The sequence below is a fragment of the Hevea brasiliensis genome, chromosome 8 (assembly GCF_030052815.1).
Source record: "Hevea brasiliensis isolate MT/VB/25A 57/8 chromosome 8, ASM3005281v1, whole genome shotgun sequence".
Lineage (NCBI taxonomy): Eukaryota > Viridiplantae > Streptophyta > Magnoliopsida > Malpighiales > Euphorbiaceae > Hevea > Hevea brasiliensis.
Genome location: NC_079500.1, coordinates 4,123,221 through 4,138,533, shown reverse-complemented (window position 1 = coordinate 4,138,533; position 15,313 = coordinate 4,123,221). Strand labels below are relative to the sequence as shown.

The 15,313-nt window shown below is 33.3% G+C and overlaps 3 protein-coding genes across 3 annotated transcripts; all 3 read left to right on the top strand.

The window, feature by feature from the left end:
• The first annotated feature begins 774 nt into the window (after positions 1–774).
• LOC131182459 (F-box protein CPR1-like) lies at positions 775–1,983 on the top strand. Its single transcript, XM_058152011.1, has one exon. The coding sequence runs from the start codon at positions 778–780 to the stop codon at positions 1,981–1,983; it is 1,206 nt and encodes a 401-aa protein (XP_058007994.1). The 5' UTR covers positions 775–777.
• A 1,412-nt stretch (positions 1,984–3,395) lies between these two features.
• Positions 3,396–4,772, top strand: LOC131182457 (F-box protein CPR1-like). Its single transcript, XM_058152009.1, has one exon. The coding sequence runs from the start codon at positions 3,402–3,404 to the stop codon at positions 4,770–4,772; it is 1,371 nt and encodes a 456-aa protein (XP_058007992.1). The 5' UTR covers positions 3,396–3,401.
• Positions 4,773–6,797: 2,025 nt separating this feature from the next.
• LOC110663234 (F-box/kelch-repeat protein At3g06240-like) lies at positions 6,798–8,072 on the top strand. Its single transcript, XM_021822495.2, has one exon. It carries the CDS (start codon positions 6,798–6,800, stop codon positions 8,070–8,072), a length of 1,275 nt encoding a protein of 424 aa, XP_021678187.2.
• The last annotated feature ends 7,241 nt before the right edge of the window (positions 8,073–15,313 follow it).

Sequence of the window (15,313 nt, the reverse complement as noted above, 5' to 3'; positions counted from 1 at the left end):
AAAATATAATCAAATTAAAAGGATGAGATTGGTTAAATTGGATGGGCTTGCGACTTCCCAGCAACCTCTTATCTGAGGTCCGGTAGACTGAATTTTTTATTAAATTAAATCTCAAGTCGTTAGACTCATTTAAGAATGAATTTTAAGTTTATAATTATAAAGTTCATATTAATTAATTTATATTCGCTCTCATAAAAAAAATATCTTAATTTTTATTAAAAAATAAATTTAAATTATAAATAATTATATTTAATAAATATATTTTATACATAATAATATCATAATTTTGAATAATACATATTTTTAAAATATTTTTTTATAAAATAATAAATATTTATAATATAATAAAATATAATAATTAATATAAATATTTTTACAAATAAATTTGTTAAGTGAGCTGCTCGAAAGCTTTAATGAATCCAATATTATTAAGTTTAAGCTCAATTTATTTATTAAATGAGCTTAAAAATCAAGTTTAAATTTGATTTTTTTTTAAATAAGCTAATTTTTATTTAGTCGAATATGGATGCTAATGGAAAGAATATGGATTTGAAGACCAAAAAAAGAAAAGAGTAACTGCCTCTATTCCAGAATCTTCTGTTGTTTATATATAAAGAAACAGACGGCTGGTACCTAACTAGATTGCCAATTCGATAAACTGAATGAGCTTGCTACTTCTCAGCAACCTCTTATCTGAGGCCCAGTATATTTTTCAAAGCCAGTAGATCCATAGCTCAATAAAACAGAGCAGACGCAGCAAGAAGAACAAAAAGAACAATGTCTGATCATCTTCCTCAAGAATTGCTCGCCGAAATTTTGTCAAGATTGCCAGTTAAATCACTCCTCAAATGCAGATGCGTTTCCAAGACCTGGTACTCTTTGATCACCGACCCTTCTTTCATAGCCCAACATCTCAAGAAAACCGCTGCAAGAAACAGTGGCCTACTATTCTTTAGGTACAGCACTAGAGAATTTGTTTGGCCATTTAAAGAAAATGTGCGTTATTTGCTATACCCCGATGAGTCTTTCCCTGCAAACCCTGTTGAAGAACTTGATTGCCCATTTAAAGGCATAAAGCGTATAGTTAATATAGTGGGTTCTTGTAATGGGGTCTTTTGTCTATCTGATGATGTTTTTGGCAAATACACTGAGAGAGCTGCTTTATGGAACCCTAGTGTTAGAAAGATTGTTAACATTCCTTGTCCAAATTTTACGTTTAGCTCATATGGACCCTATATACCCTCGCTTGGGTTTGGCTTTGATTCCACTACTGATGATTATAAGCTTGTGAGAATAGTGTACTCGCATTTTAACTTTGGTGAGATTCGGCCTTTGGTTGAGATTTACAGTTTGAGAAGTAGGGGTTGGAGAAAGGTTGATAATAATCTGAAATATGTCATCACTGCGCGCTCAACGTCTGCTTTTCTGAACGGAGCTTGTCATTGGGTTGCCAATAAGCTATTTTATGGGCCTGGTGTATGCGATGCGATTGTGTCGTTTTCCTTGGAAGAAGAGGCGTTTGGAGAAATGGAGGTACCAGATTGTTTGGTTAAGAAATACCAGTTTGTGGATGTTGCAGTTTTTGATGGATCACTTCTGCTGGTTGCATCTTTTAAACTGACTGGGGAAGGCTGTTTTACAGTTTGGATGATGAAAGAATATGGTGTTCCAGGATCTTGGACCAAACTTTTCGATATTCCTGATTTTAAATCACATTTGAAATGGATAAGAAAGTTAGTTGCATTTAGGCAAAGTGGTAAGGTTCTATTGGCAAAATTATTTGGACAGCTAGTTTTCTATGATCCAAAGACAGAAGAAATCTTTGATACAAAAATTCGGGGCGATGCACACTCCTTTTATTTGGATACTTTTGTGGAGAGTCTTGTTTTACTCAATGAAACAGATGATACAGAAGTGGAAGCTTCTGAGGATAATGGCACAAGTGAAATCTTGGAGGAGGTTGCTTCTAGTTCTAATTCATAGATAGTAATTGATGAAGCAAATGGAGAATCAAAGGAAGAAGCACAGGGAGAGTCCATTTCTACACAATGAAGCAAATGGTCTTCTTGTGCTAGTTTCGACTAGAAGTAGCAGTATCGTACATATTTAGGTCCTAATAATTGCATGCATAGATACTTGCATATATGAATAAATGCGTCTCTTTGGATAATTTTTCTTAAATTTTCTATTAGTTAATGAATTTTAATACCAATTAAATTACTATATAATCTCTCTATTTTAGTAAAACTAATTAGTTTGACTATATCTTTTGAAGAGCAGAATATTATGAAAAACATATTTATAAATGAAATGAAAAACTGTGTGGAGACTAAATTTACATGTATTTTTTTTTAATTATTCAAGTATTTTTATTCAATTCTTTAGACATTTTTTTTATGCTTTTTCTATTAAGAAATAATTTTCAATAGAAATAATTTTTCTGTATTATTGGCTTTATTCCTTTGGAGATCTAAGACAACTTATTAATCTTTTTACATAGAAAGCAGAAAGCTCATAGCATTTATCAAAAGATGAAAAATAAAGATAAAATGAGAGAAAAAAAAAGTGTGGTTGCAGAGAGAAATAAGCATGGAGGGAGAAAAATAAAGCAGACATAAGAGAAAAAAAGAAGAGAAAATCTTAAAAATTTGAATATAAAAAAATGGGAAGAGCTAAAGTTTTAATAGAACTAAATAACAAGATTAACTAATGCATTTTTTAAAATACAAAGAACTTACTTAATATTTTCACTAAAATAGAGAAATTAAATAATAATTTCATTGAAATTAAAATTCATTAACCGATGAAAAAATTGATACTTTTTATAAATAGTTTAATTAACTAAAACTAAGAAGATATTTAGTTTAACTTATACGTTGATCAAAGCTCCTTATAAATAGAAAGTTATGTGTAAATTAGTATTAAATTTTATTTATAAATTAAAAAAAGTACTTAAAATAAATTAAAAGTCATAAGTAAGGATACCTTGTTTATAAGTTATCTATTTATTTTAAAATTATTATTTAATCAAATAAAAAATATAAATAGTTTTTAATCAATTACTTAAATATTTAAAAGTTATTTTTAAATAATTTTTATCAAAATATTAATTATTTTAATTTAACTCATAAATTAAAAATATAATCAATTTTAATAATTAATTTCACTAAAATACAATTACAAAATAATAATCTTTCACGGTAACTGTTCCCCATTGCCAGCTCAACGGTAACTGTTCCCGCCAAATTTCATTTTTCTTATTTCCATTCGTTAAACTAAATGCGCCCGCCTTAAGGCTCAGTAATTTTTTCAAAGCCAGGAGATCCATAGCTCCATAAAACAGAGCAGACGCAACAAGAAGAACAAGAAGCAAAATGTCACATCTTTAGAAAAAAGAAAAAATGTCGGATCGTCTTTCTCAAAAGTTGCTTACTGAAATTTTGTCAAGATTGCCTGTGAAATCACTCCTCAAATGCAGGTGCGTTTCCAAATCTTGGTACTCTTTAATCACCAACCCTTCTTTCATAGCCCACCATCTCGAGAAAACCGCTCCAAGAAACAGTGGCCTACTTATCTTTAGGTACAGCACTACCGCAGAACTAGACACAGAGTCAGATAATGAGCGTTATTTTCTATACCCAGATGAGGGTTTCCCTGAAAACCCTGTCGAGGAACTTGATTGCCCATTTAAAGGCGTTAAGCGTTTTGTTAATATATTGGGTTCTTGTAATGGGGTCTTTTGTCTATCTGATAATGTTGGTGGCATTAATACTTACAGAGCTGCTTTGTGGAACCCTAGTGTTAGAAAGATTGTTAAAATTCATTTTCCTAAAGTTAACTATACCTCAGAAGGGCCCTTTATTCACTCACTTGGGTTTGGTTTTGATTCCACTACTGATGATTACAAGTTGGTGAGAGTAGTGTATTTGAAAGATAGTACTCTTAACTATAATGAGTTTCCGCCTTTGGTTGAGATTTACAGTTTGAGAAGTAGGGGTTGGAGAAAGGTTGATAATAATCTGAAATATGTCATGCGCGAGGGCTCAACGTCTGCTTTTCTGAATGGAGCTTGTCATTGGGTTGCCACTAAGGAGGATGGTATAAGCGAAGTGATTGTGTCCTTTGCTTTGGGAGAAGAGGTGTTTGGAGAAATGGAGGTACCAGATTGTTTGGTTAACAAATATATCTTTATGGATATTGCTGTGTTTGATGGATCACTTTTGCTGGTTCCTTTTATGAAATTTACTACGGAAAGGTGTTTTTCAGTTTGGATGATTAAAAAATATGGTGTTCCAGGATCTTGGACCAAACTTTTCAATATTTCACATTTGGAATGGATACGAAGGTTAGTTGCATTTAGGCAAAATGGTAAGGTTCTACTGGCAAAAGTGGATGGAGAGCTAGTTTTCTATGATCCAAAGACAGAAGAAATCTCGGCTACAGAGATTTTGGGCAATACACGCTCCTTTTATTTGGACACTTTAGTAGAGAGTCTTGTTTTACTCGATGAAGCAAATGAATTTGCAGAGGAGGAAGCTTCTGAGGATGATGGCACAAATGGAGTTTCAAAGGAGCCTTCTTCTTCTCCTGATGTCGTAGACAAGGACTTGCAGAAGATCAGTGAAGGGAAGAAGAATGCCAACAGTCCTATGATACTGAACGAAGCAAATGAAATCTTCGAGGAGGTTGCACCTAGTTCTAATTCAACGATTGATAAAGCAAATGAAGAATCGAAGGAAGAAGCACAGGGAGAGTCAATTTCTACAGAATGAAGCAAATGGTGTCTTGGGGAGCATGATTCTCCTGCACACATTGTATCAAATTCCAGCAACTGGATGTTCAAATCAATGGTCTTCATGTGCTAGTGTGGACCAGAACTAGTAGTGGTTGTAGCTCTATCGTACATAAGCTTAATGGAGCATCTATCGAGTTTTTGTGATTGCAAATTTAGTTCTACCATTAGATTTTAATATCAACTTTAAAAACATAGCTCTGAGACTTGAATCTTGATCAGCTAGACTCCATTACAACATGTCATGTGCATATTTTCATATGATTAGGTCTGCCCATCTGATTTTTGAATGTTAGAATGTACATTTGCATGGTGTTTTGGACTAGATACTGAGATTTTAATCAGTGAAATTAGATGTTTTAATTTTTTTTTTCTATTTTATGCTTGTTTTTTAAGTATATGTAATTTGAACTCTAACCTTTGTTTGAATTGATGAATATGAATGGAAGGTAAAAGAAAAGAAATTTAATTTCTCCTATGCTGATCTTTTATTTAGATTTTAAAATAAAAATAGAAGAGGAAAGAGGAGAAATAAACAGAATAAAAGAAAATTTTCATTTCTCAAATTTTCATTTCTCAAATCCTCTTAACTGACCTAAAGTATTTTCTTCTAGATAGAGTAAAAAAAAGAGAAATAGGAGAATAAATGTATTACTTATATTATATTTATTAAATATCTTTAAACATAAAAGAGAGAATAATTATATTTTTTTTTTCCAAAAAAAAATTGTTTTTATCATATTTTAATAATTTATTGGAGAGATTAGATTTACTTTCATTTCTTTTCTCTTTATTTTTCTTATTCAATTTCTTTTCATAAGGGTAAAGAACTAAATTCCATTATATTTTTAAAATCAGCAAAAGAAATTTGAAAATAGGATTATTATTCTTCTCCTGAGGGTGTGGACAAGTAGGACTTGAAGAAGTATAGAAAGAGTTCACACATGTTAATTAATGAATCAAATGATGGAATCAAAGGAAGAAGTATAGAAAGAGTTCATTTCTGCAGAATGAAGCAAACGGTATCTTGGGGAGCATCGTTCTACTGCAAACATTATTCAAAATCAATGGTCTTTTTGTGCTAGCATATATGGACCAGAGTAGCAGCAGCCTATGTAAGCTTAATGGAGCATTTTAACAAGTGTCTGTTATTTGTAAATTAATTCCTTTTGACGGGATGTTAAAGTTTCATTATGGTAAGGAAAATATTTAGCACCTAAGTTTGTGCTTTAGTTCTAGCATTTTGAAGCATAGCTCTGTGTCTTGAGTCTTGATCAACTAGGCCCTAATACAGCATGTCATGTGCATATCTTCATATGATTAGATCTTCCCATTGGATTTTTGAATTTTATGTAGCATACTGTCACATCTGCATGGTGTTCTAGACTAAATAGTTCAAGGGAAGTAAAGTATAAAAGCTAAATAATATATTTTTCAAAATATAAAAATTAAATAATTAGTTTTATTAAAATACAGAACTAAATAATATTTTATTTGAATTACAGACTCGGATCAGATTCTAGAATTCCTCTAAGTTTTATTTGAATTTCTACTTCTTCAATTCCTTAAAATAAAATTTTTATATTTTAATAATAATATTAAATAATATTTTTATTTTGGAATTAATATTCAATTTAATATTTTGTGTAGAAAAATTATGAAAGAATATTTTGAAATTACTAGAAGAAGAAAAACTATGTGTAGAAAGAAAGAGTAACTGTTCCAGAATCTTCTATTGTTTATATACAAAGAAACATATAACTGCTGCCTAACTATACATTGCCAGCTCAACACTCTAGCTCGATAACTGTTCCCGCCAATTCCATAAATTGAACGGGGCAAGCCACTTCTCAGCAGGCCTAGTATTTTTTCAGAGCCAGTAGATCCATAGCTCAATAAAACGGAACAGACGCAGCAAGAAGAACAAAAAGAAAATGTCTGATCATCTGACTCGAGAATTGCTGGAAGAAATTTTGTCAAGATTGCCAGTGAAATCAATCCTCATATGCAGGTGCGTTTCCAAGACTTGGTACTCTTTAATCACCAACCCTTCTTTCATAGCCCACCATCTGAAGAAAACCGCTGCAAGAACAGTGGAATACTTTTCTTTAGTTACAGCACCAGAGGACTTGTTTGGCCATTTAAAGAAAATGTGCGTTATTTGCTATACCCAGATGAGTCTTTCCCTGCAAACCCTATTGAAGAACTTGATTACCCATTTAAAGACTTAAAGCGTTTTGTTGATATAGTAGGTTCTTGTAATGGGGTCTTTTGTCTATCTTATGGTGTTTATGGCAAATACACTGATGGAGCTGCTTTATGGAACCCTAGTGTTAGAAAGATTGTTAACATTCCTTGTCCTAATGTTACGTTTACCTCACTGGGATTCTATAAACACTTACTTGGGTTTGGCTTTGATTCCGCTACTGATGATTATAAGCTTGTGAGAATAGTGTATTTGCCAGATAGTAATTTTAAATTTGATAAGATTCCGCCTTTGGTTGAGATTTACAGTTTGAGAAGTAGGGGTTGGAGAAAGGTTGATAATAATGATCTGAAATATGTCATCGCTGATTTGTCAACGTCTGCTTTTCTGAATGGAACTTGTCATTGGGTTGCCACTAAGCCACCTAATGGGCCTGGTGCATGCGATGCGATTGTGTCGTTTTCTTTGGGAGAAGAGGTGTTTGGGGAAATGGAGGTACCAGATTGTTTGGTTAAGAAATATCACTTTATTGATGTTGCAGTTTCTGATGGATCACTTTTGCTGGTTGCTATTACGAAATTGACTGAGGAAGGCTGCTTTTCAGTTTGGAAGATGAAAGAATATGGTGTTCCAGGATCTTGGACCAATCTTTTTAATATTTCACATTTGGCAGGGATACGAAGGTTAGTTGCATTTAGGCAAAGTGGTGAGGTTCTATTGGCAAACATAGCTGGAGGGCTAGTTTTCTATGATCCAAAGACAGAAGAAATCTCGGCCACTGAAATTTTGGGCAATGCACGCTCCTTTTATTTGGACACTTTAGTGGAGAGTCTTGTTTTACTCGATGAAGCAAATGGAGTTTCAAATGAGCATTCTGCTTCTCATGGTGGCATAGACAAGGACTTGCAGAAGAACAGTAAAGGGGAAAAGATTGCGGACAGTCCTACTATACTGAACGAAGCAAATGAAATATTGGAGGAGGTTGCATCTAGTTCTAATTCACAGATAGTAATTGATGAAGCAAATGAAGAATCAAAGGAAGAAGCACAGGGAGAGTCCATTTCTACAGAATGAAGCAAATGAAGTCTTGGGGAGCATGATTCTGCTGCGCACATTGTACAAAGTCCAGCAACTGAATGTTCTAATCAATGGTCTTCTTGTGCGGGTTTGGACCAGAAGTAGCAATATCGTACCTAAGCTTAGTGGAGCATTTATTATTGCAAATTTAGTTCTAGCATTACATTTTAATATCAACTTTTAAACATAGCTGTGTGTATTGAATCTTGATCAGCTAGTCCCTAATACAACATATCATTTGCATATTTTCACATGATTAGATCTTCACATTTGACGATTTTTGAATGTTATTTTCCTCTCAGGATGTACATCTGAGTTCTTAGAAAATTCCTAGCTGTCAGCACATAAATATGTAAATAAGAGATAGAAAGGAAAAATTATATTATAACTCTGTTATTCCATGTAGGATTAACACATGGAATGACAAACTAATTAAAACATTACAACTAGATGAAAAAAGTAGTTATAATTTTTTTTTTAAAGAAAAAATTGTTTTTAATACATCAGAAAATACTTTTTTTAATGGGACCTACCACTGCTAATTTATTATTATATTATTGATTTACTTTTTTAGGTAGAATATCCTACGTGAAATTAGGATAATAGCACATAATTGGTCTCCATCTTTTAAAAAACATAATATTATGAAAAATATATTCTAGTATGAAAATAAAAATTTTACTGTATAAAGACTAAATTTAAATACACTTTTCTTTTTTCAATTGTTCAAGTATTTTCATTCAATTTTCTAACTTTTTAGAAATAATTTTCCTACATTGTAGTCTTTATTCCTTGGACCAAACTTTTCAACATTTCACATTTGGAATGGATACGAAGGTTAGTTGCATTTAGGTAAAATGGTAAAGTTCTACAAAAGAAATCTCGGCTACGGAAATTTTGGGCAATGCACGCTCCTTTTATTTGGACGCTTTAGTGGAGAGTCTTGTTTTACTTGATGAAGCAAATGCATTTGCAGAGGAGGAACCTTCTGAGGATGATGGCACAAATGGAGTTTCAAAGGAGGATTCTTCTTCTCCTAATGGTGTGGACAAGGACTTGCAGAACAACAGTAAAGGGAACAAGAATGCCAACAGTCCTTTTATCCTGAATAAAGCAAATAAAATGTTCGAGGAGGTTGCATCTACTTCTAATTCACAAATAGTAATTGATGAAGCAAATGAAGAATCGAAGGAAGAAGCACAGGGAGAGTCCATTTCTACAGAATAAAGCAAATGGTGTCTTGGGGAGCACGATTCTGCTGCAAACATTGTACAAATTCCGGCAACTGAATATTCGAATGGTCTTCTTGTGCTAGTATGGACCAGAAGTAGTAGTACCGTGCATAAGCTCAGTGGAGCATTAACTAGCCTTTGTTATTGCAAATTTAGTTCTAGCATTACATTTTAATATCGACTCTTAAAACATTGCTCTGTGTCTTGAATCTTCATCAGCTAGTCCCAAATACAACATGTCATATGCATATTTTCAAATGATTAGGTCTTCCCATTTGATTTTTGAATGTTATGAAACATACTCTATTTTCAAATGTTAGAATGCACATCTGCATGGTGTTTTAGACTAGATACTGAGATTTTAATCCTTGAAATTAGATTTTTTTTTTTTCTATTTTATGCTTGTTTCTTAATATGTGAAATTTTAACTCTAACCCTTTGTTTGAATTGAGAAATATGAATGGAAGGTAAAAGAAAAGAAATCTAATTTCTGTAATATTTATCTTTTATTTAGATATTAAAATAAAAAGAAAAGAGAAAAGAGGAGAAATAAAACAGAATAAAAGAAAATTTTTATTTCTCAAATCCTCTTAATTGACCTAAAATATTTTCTTCCAAATAGAGTAAAATAGAGAGAAATTGGATAATAAATGTGTTAACTTATATTATATTTATTTAAATGTCTTTAAACATAGAAAAGAGAGTATAATTATATTTTTATTTTTTTTAGAAAAAATTGTATTTCTATCATATTTTAATAATTTATCATAGAGATTAGATTTACTTTCATTTCTTTTCTCTTTAATTTTTTTTAATTCAATTTCTTTTCATAAGGGTAATGAACTAAATTCCATTATATTTTTAAAATCAGCAAAAGAAATTTGAAAATAGAATCAAATTAGAAAGATGAAACTGAAATGTCCAATTTGTTATACTGGATGGGCTTACGACTTCCCAGCAACCTCTTATCTGAGGCCCAGTATTTTTTCAAAGCCAGTAGATCCATGGCTCAATGAAACAGAGCAAGCGCAGCAAGAACGAAAAATGTCCTTTGGGTTAAAGCGTTTAAAGGCTTAAAGCGTTTTGTTAATATAGTGAGTGCTTGTAATGGGGTCTTTTGTCTATCTATGATGTTGATGGCAAATACACTGGTGGGGCTGCTTTATGGAACGCTAGTGTTAGAAAGGTTGTTGCCATTCCTGGTCCTAATGTTACGTTTATCTCACATGGACCCTATATACACTCCCTTGGGTTTGGCTTTGATTCCACTACTGATGATTATAAGTTGGTGAAAGTAGCGTATTTGCAAGATTTCACATTTGGAAGGGACACAAAAGTTAGTAGCATATAGGCTAAATGGTACGATTCTATTGGCATAAGGAGGTGGAGAGCTAGTTTTCTATGATCCAAAGACAGAAGAAATCTTTGATACAGAAATTTTGGGCGTTGAATTTTGGATATATTTTTTCATGAACCCGAATTGTGATCTAACCCAAAAGTTTTCACGCTGCGATCCGATTAGGATAAAAAGTGATATTTGTGGTGGTAGTGGAGGGCACGGGCTGATAGGCTTGGGCTCGAGGCCCACCTCTGATCTCCTTGGGGGTGTGGGGGCAATATCCATGCGGTATGGACCAGTGTAAATATTGTAATATTCTACCCTTTGTGGTAGAGTTGTGAGATATTCGGGAAACACACTAGGGTTAGGGTTTGAGAGTTCTGATTGATTGTATCTTACTCTTTTCATTATAGTAGAACTTTTTGTTCTTTTATCTTACCCATGGACGTAGACCTTACGGTTGAATCATGTTAAATCCTATATTATTCTTCTTCTCTTTTCAATACTGTGTGATTGTGCGATTTGTGTGTGTGCCTTAGATTTGCATGCTTATTATAACAAACTGGTATCAGAGCTTTGTGTGCAAAACCTAGAGTTTACAAATGGTGTCGTCTTCAACGAAGTATGAGATGGAGAAGTTTGATGGTGGATCGAGTTTTAGTCTGCGGAAGATTAAAATTAAATCTTCTTTGATCCTACAGGGTTTATGGAAGGAAATCGAGGATAACTTTCCAGAAGGTATAAAAGAGGCGGAGAAGGCTGATCTGTAGGAGAGAACCTTGAGTGCGATTTTCATAAGCGTAACTGATAATGTCCTACGCGAGATTGTTGGTGAAAGCTCAGCATCTGCTGCATGGAAGAAATTAAAGGAGTTATACTCTGCCAAATTGCTAACCAACTGCCTGTATCTGAAGAAAAGGCTTTACAATCTGAGAATGAGCGAAGGTACGTGTAACAACCAAAAAAAAAAAAAGGGTCCCAAACTTTGAATGCTCGTATCTGGCAATCTCGACGTCTGATTGGAGTGATTCCAGCGGCTATGGACTCCTAAGAGCGAGCCCTTTCAGATGAGACCAGCCTCGCTGGATTTGGAGGCCGTTTCCGGCGTTGGCGAGGAGAGAGAAAATCGGTTATTCTTTGACTTTCCGACGAGATTTCCGACGATCCGACCGTTGGATTGACGATCCGAGACTACCCATGGACTGAGGGAGAGGAGAGGAACATGATGGTATGATCAGATCCGGCAAATGTCGCCGGCGACAAGCGGTCGGCCACCGTGCGCGGTGGCTCCGGTGGGCTTTGGAGATGATTCAACTTCCAGAGGCTTCCTCATAAATTTTTGGAATTTTTGAGACACAAATAAAGTTCGGGTAAAACTATTTTCATTATTTCTCTGTCTGTGGAGCATAAATACAGTGTTTCTTAAACAGAAAAAATTGGAGAAAAATTCTAAAAAAAATATATGATGAAAATAAAATTATTTAGAGATATTCTATGGTGTTTGTTGAATTTTTGAGTGATTGTAGAATATTTTTGAAAAATATAGATGGATTTTACTTAGATTTTTAGCATATGGGCATATAAGATTATTTGAAAGTAATATATTTAAATTTTATATGATTGGTTGAAGCTTGAGGATGGAGGTTTAAATATGTGAATATTGAATTGGGTTGAATTAAGAATATGTTAGCTGTTGGAAACTTATGAAATTGAGTAATATTCTTGAATAAAATATTCATGGGTGATTAGAAAATTACAATTCATTTTGCAATAGCCTTATAATATTATTAAGGACCGCGGGGCAAAATTTTAGAATTTTTAGAGCTTGTTTGAGTGGATTTTTGCAAAATGCCAATTATAGGGACTAAAACATAATTTTTAAGGTTTGGAGGACCCAGGAGGGCCCATATAATGATGATGAGATATGAGTTGAATTTAGAAGTGTTATTTTAGCCTTTTTGCAGGTTGAGTAGGTCCCAGGAATAGGGAAAACTCAGCCAAATTTCCGGCATGAATTAGGCTGTCTGTTGCCTCTTTAGAGTTTTATTTTGACTTAGTACTAATAAATTTACAATTTAATTATTAGGAGATCGATGTCAGCTATTTTTCTCCATCCAGCAGCCACAATAGTCCTCGGTGTACTGTGAGTAAAATATTTATTTTAATTGTAATTTTGATATTATTATATGTTCAAGCATGCCCATGCATCACTTATAAATATGTATTTATGTAGTTAAACACTAGGCATGATGCGTCCCAACCGCAAGTGCACGGGTCGTACAAGTAGTATAGAAAAATATCGATCCCACGAGGAGTTGTGTTAATGATTGAATTTTCGATATAAAAGTTGACTAAATTGAAGTATTTACGAGATTAAAATGATGAATTAATGGGTAATGGGGTGTGAAATCTAAATGTGCAAAATTAATATTCTATTCAACAATGTATTAATTAAACTAAAATTGCATCAAATAGAAATAAGCAAGTTCAAATATGGCAATATTTAAATTGGCAAATGATTAAATTCGATTAGAAATTAACAATGGTAAAAAGGCGATTCCGGAGTTCGGGATTTCATATTCGAGCTATTTTGGGATTTTAAATTGGTTATCCAATCTTGTGATACTAATGGGTTTTAAGGAGATTAATTCTTAAATCCTTTGAATTCCCTTTCGAGTGAGACAAAGAGTGCCTTAATCAAACTAATCCTACTTTCGTGGAGTTAGAATTAATTAAGACCCATTAAGTTCTTTAATTAATCTATGAATCCTCTTAATCCTTAGCCTATTTCTAGGTCTAAGTTAATTAAGTCCAATTTCCTGATTATCTATCACAAGGCCTTCTCCTTTCGGTGCTTCAACCATGGATTAAGAACATTACTCAATGGGATCCTACATTAAGCATGTCATTAAGCATACAAGAAATGAATAAAACTCATTAAGACCACAAAATATAGATTACCCAATCAAAATCCACAAAATATCTCAAATATTACAACCCTTACTCCAGAATCAAAAGTAAACTACTCACTATCCATAATGCTTACAAGATATGATGAGTTTAAATGGAAATAAAGCTTTAATCTAAGCTAAGAAGTAAGTAATTAAACACTAGAAATGTAGAAAAGTGTAAAGAAAGAAAGAAATCTGCAAATCTTAGTTGAAAATGGTGTGGAAGGTGAAATGACTCCTCAAATTCTGCTTAGCCTCCTCCTTTCTTCCTTTGCTCCTTTTTCTCCCTCTCTAAAATGAGAAAATGGGACTATTTATAGCATTTTTCTGACATGGAGCCCTAAAATAGTATGTTCTAGGAGGAATACATTAAGGGAATCTTCTGCCAGCTCATTAATGAACTCTTTATGGACTGCATAAGTGGACTGCATAAGTTATGCAGTCCCTTATGCACATTTCGGCTGATTCTGGGTTACTTATGCGAAGCTGCATGACTTGGTGCATAGGTTATGCACAATTTCGTGAATCTGCATAAGGGAGGTGAGAATGTGCATAAGCTGTGCAGTCTCCTTATGCACATTTAATTTGGTTCTGGAACAGTGTTCTTCCTCCTTATGCAGAACTGCATAGCTTATGCGGCAAGTTATGCACAGTTTGGTCAATGCATATTTCAGCTTGAAAACTTGTTTTTGGCATCTTTTTGCTGTAGAAGACACTCCTCAATGGCAAAATTCTCTTTAGTCCTTCAAAAACACCATTTTTCCTACAAAACAAAGTAAAAATTACAAATTAGTGCAAAATTGACAACTATGGAAAACTAACTAATTAACTAATGAAATTAGCTAAAAAATGACTAATAACCAAATAAAATGATTATGAAATTAGACCTAAATGACTATGCAAAATGTGTGCATCAAATACCCCCAAACTCAAGCTTTTGCTTGTCCTCAAGCAAACTTTAAAATGTGATGCAAAGTTTTTAGGGGTGCCTTATCCAAAGAGTTATGAAAATCACTCATTAAGGTAACTTAACACACCTTTAGCCATACCAACAATCCATATACCCATCCTTCAAAATGCAAAGAATTTAATGCTTATCCAAGCTTTCACCGCTTAGCCATCAAGTCAATTATCATTCAAATCCCCAAACCAACTAATCAAAAGAGAGAGTCATGCTCAAAAGGAATTCTAGGACAATTGATAACCAAAGTATCTCAACATGGAATGATAGAATTGAATGAATAGATGAATAGTTTTCCAATCCCATAGGCAAATTCCCTACTCCTATCTCCACTAATGTAGCAAGTACTATCAAGAGATCAAAGGTCTTTTTAGGGATGTAGTGGGGCCATGGGGTTCAAAATGAGACTAAGAAGAAAGATAGGTAAAAAGGATTCAAAGCATGAGAATATTTTCAATTTTGAAACATAAGGTACACTTTATTATATATATATATATTTTTATATGGGAGAGAAGAATACACAATGAGGATTGTCAAGTGCTAGCATAGTTTACAAAACACATAAAATGGAGGGACATTTTGATACTTTAACTTGTATTTTGTATTTTCTTTTGATGATTGTCCCTAAAATTGCCACCCCCAAACTCATTTCTTTTGATACTTTGGGTGGATTTCTTTCATTTTGAATGGCAATAGTGAAAAGCACATATACTAGCACTTTTACAAGGTGACAAGTATTTCTTCTCCCTTTTATT

Bases quoted from the DNA above. Each gene is read 5' to 3' on its own strand.
- LOC131182459 (XM_058152011.1), top strand. From the start codon at position 778: ATGTCTGATCATCTTCCTCAAGAATTGCTCGCCGAAATTTTGTCAAGA.
- LOC131182457 (XM_058152009.1), top strand. From the start codon at position 3,402: ATGTCGGATCGTCTTTCTCAAAAGTTGCTTACTGAAATTTTGTCAAGA.
- LOC110663234 (XM_021822495.2), top strand. From the start codon at position 6,798: ATGCAGGTGCGTTTCCAAGACTTGGTACTCTTTAATCACCAACCCTTC.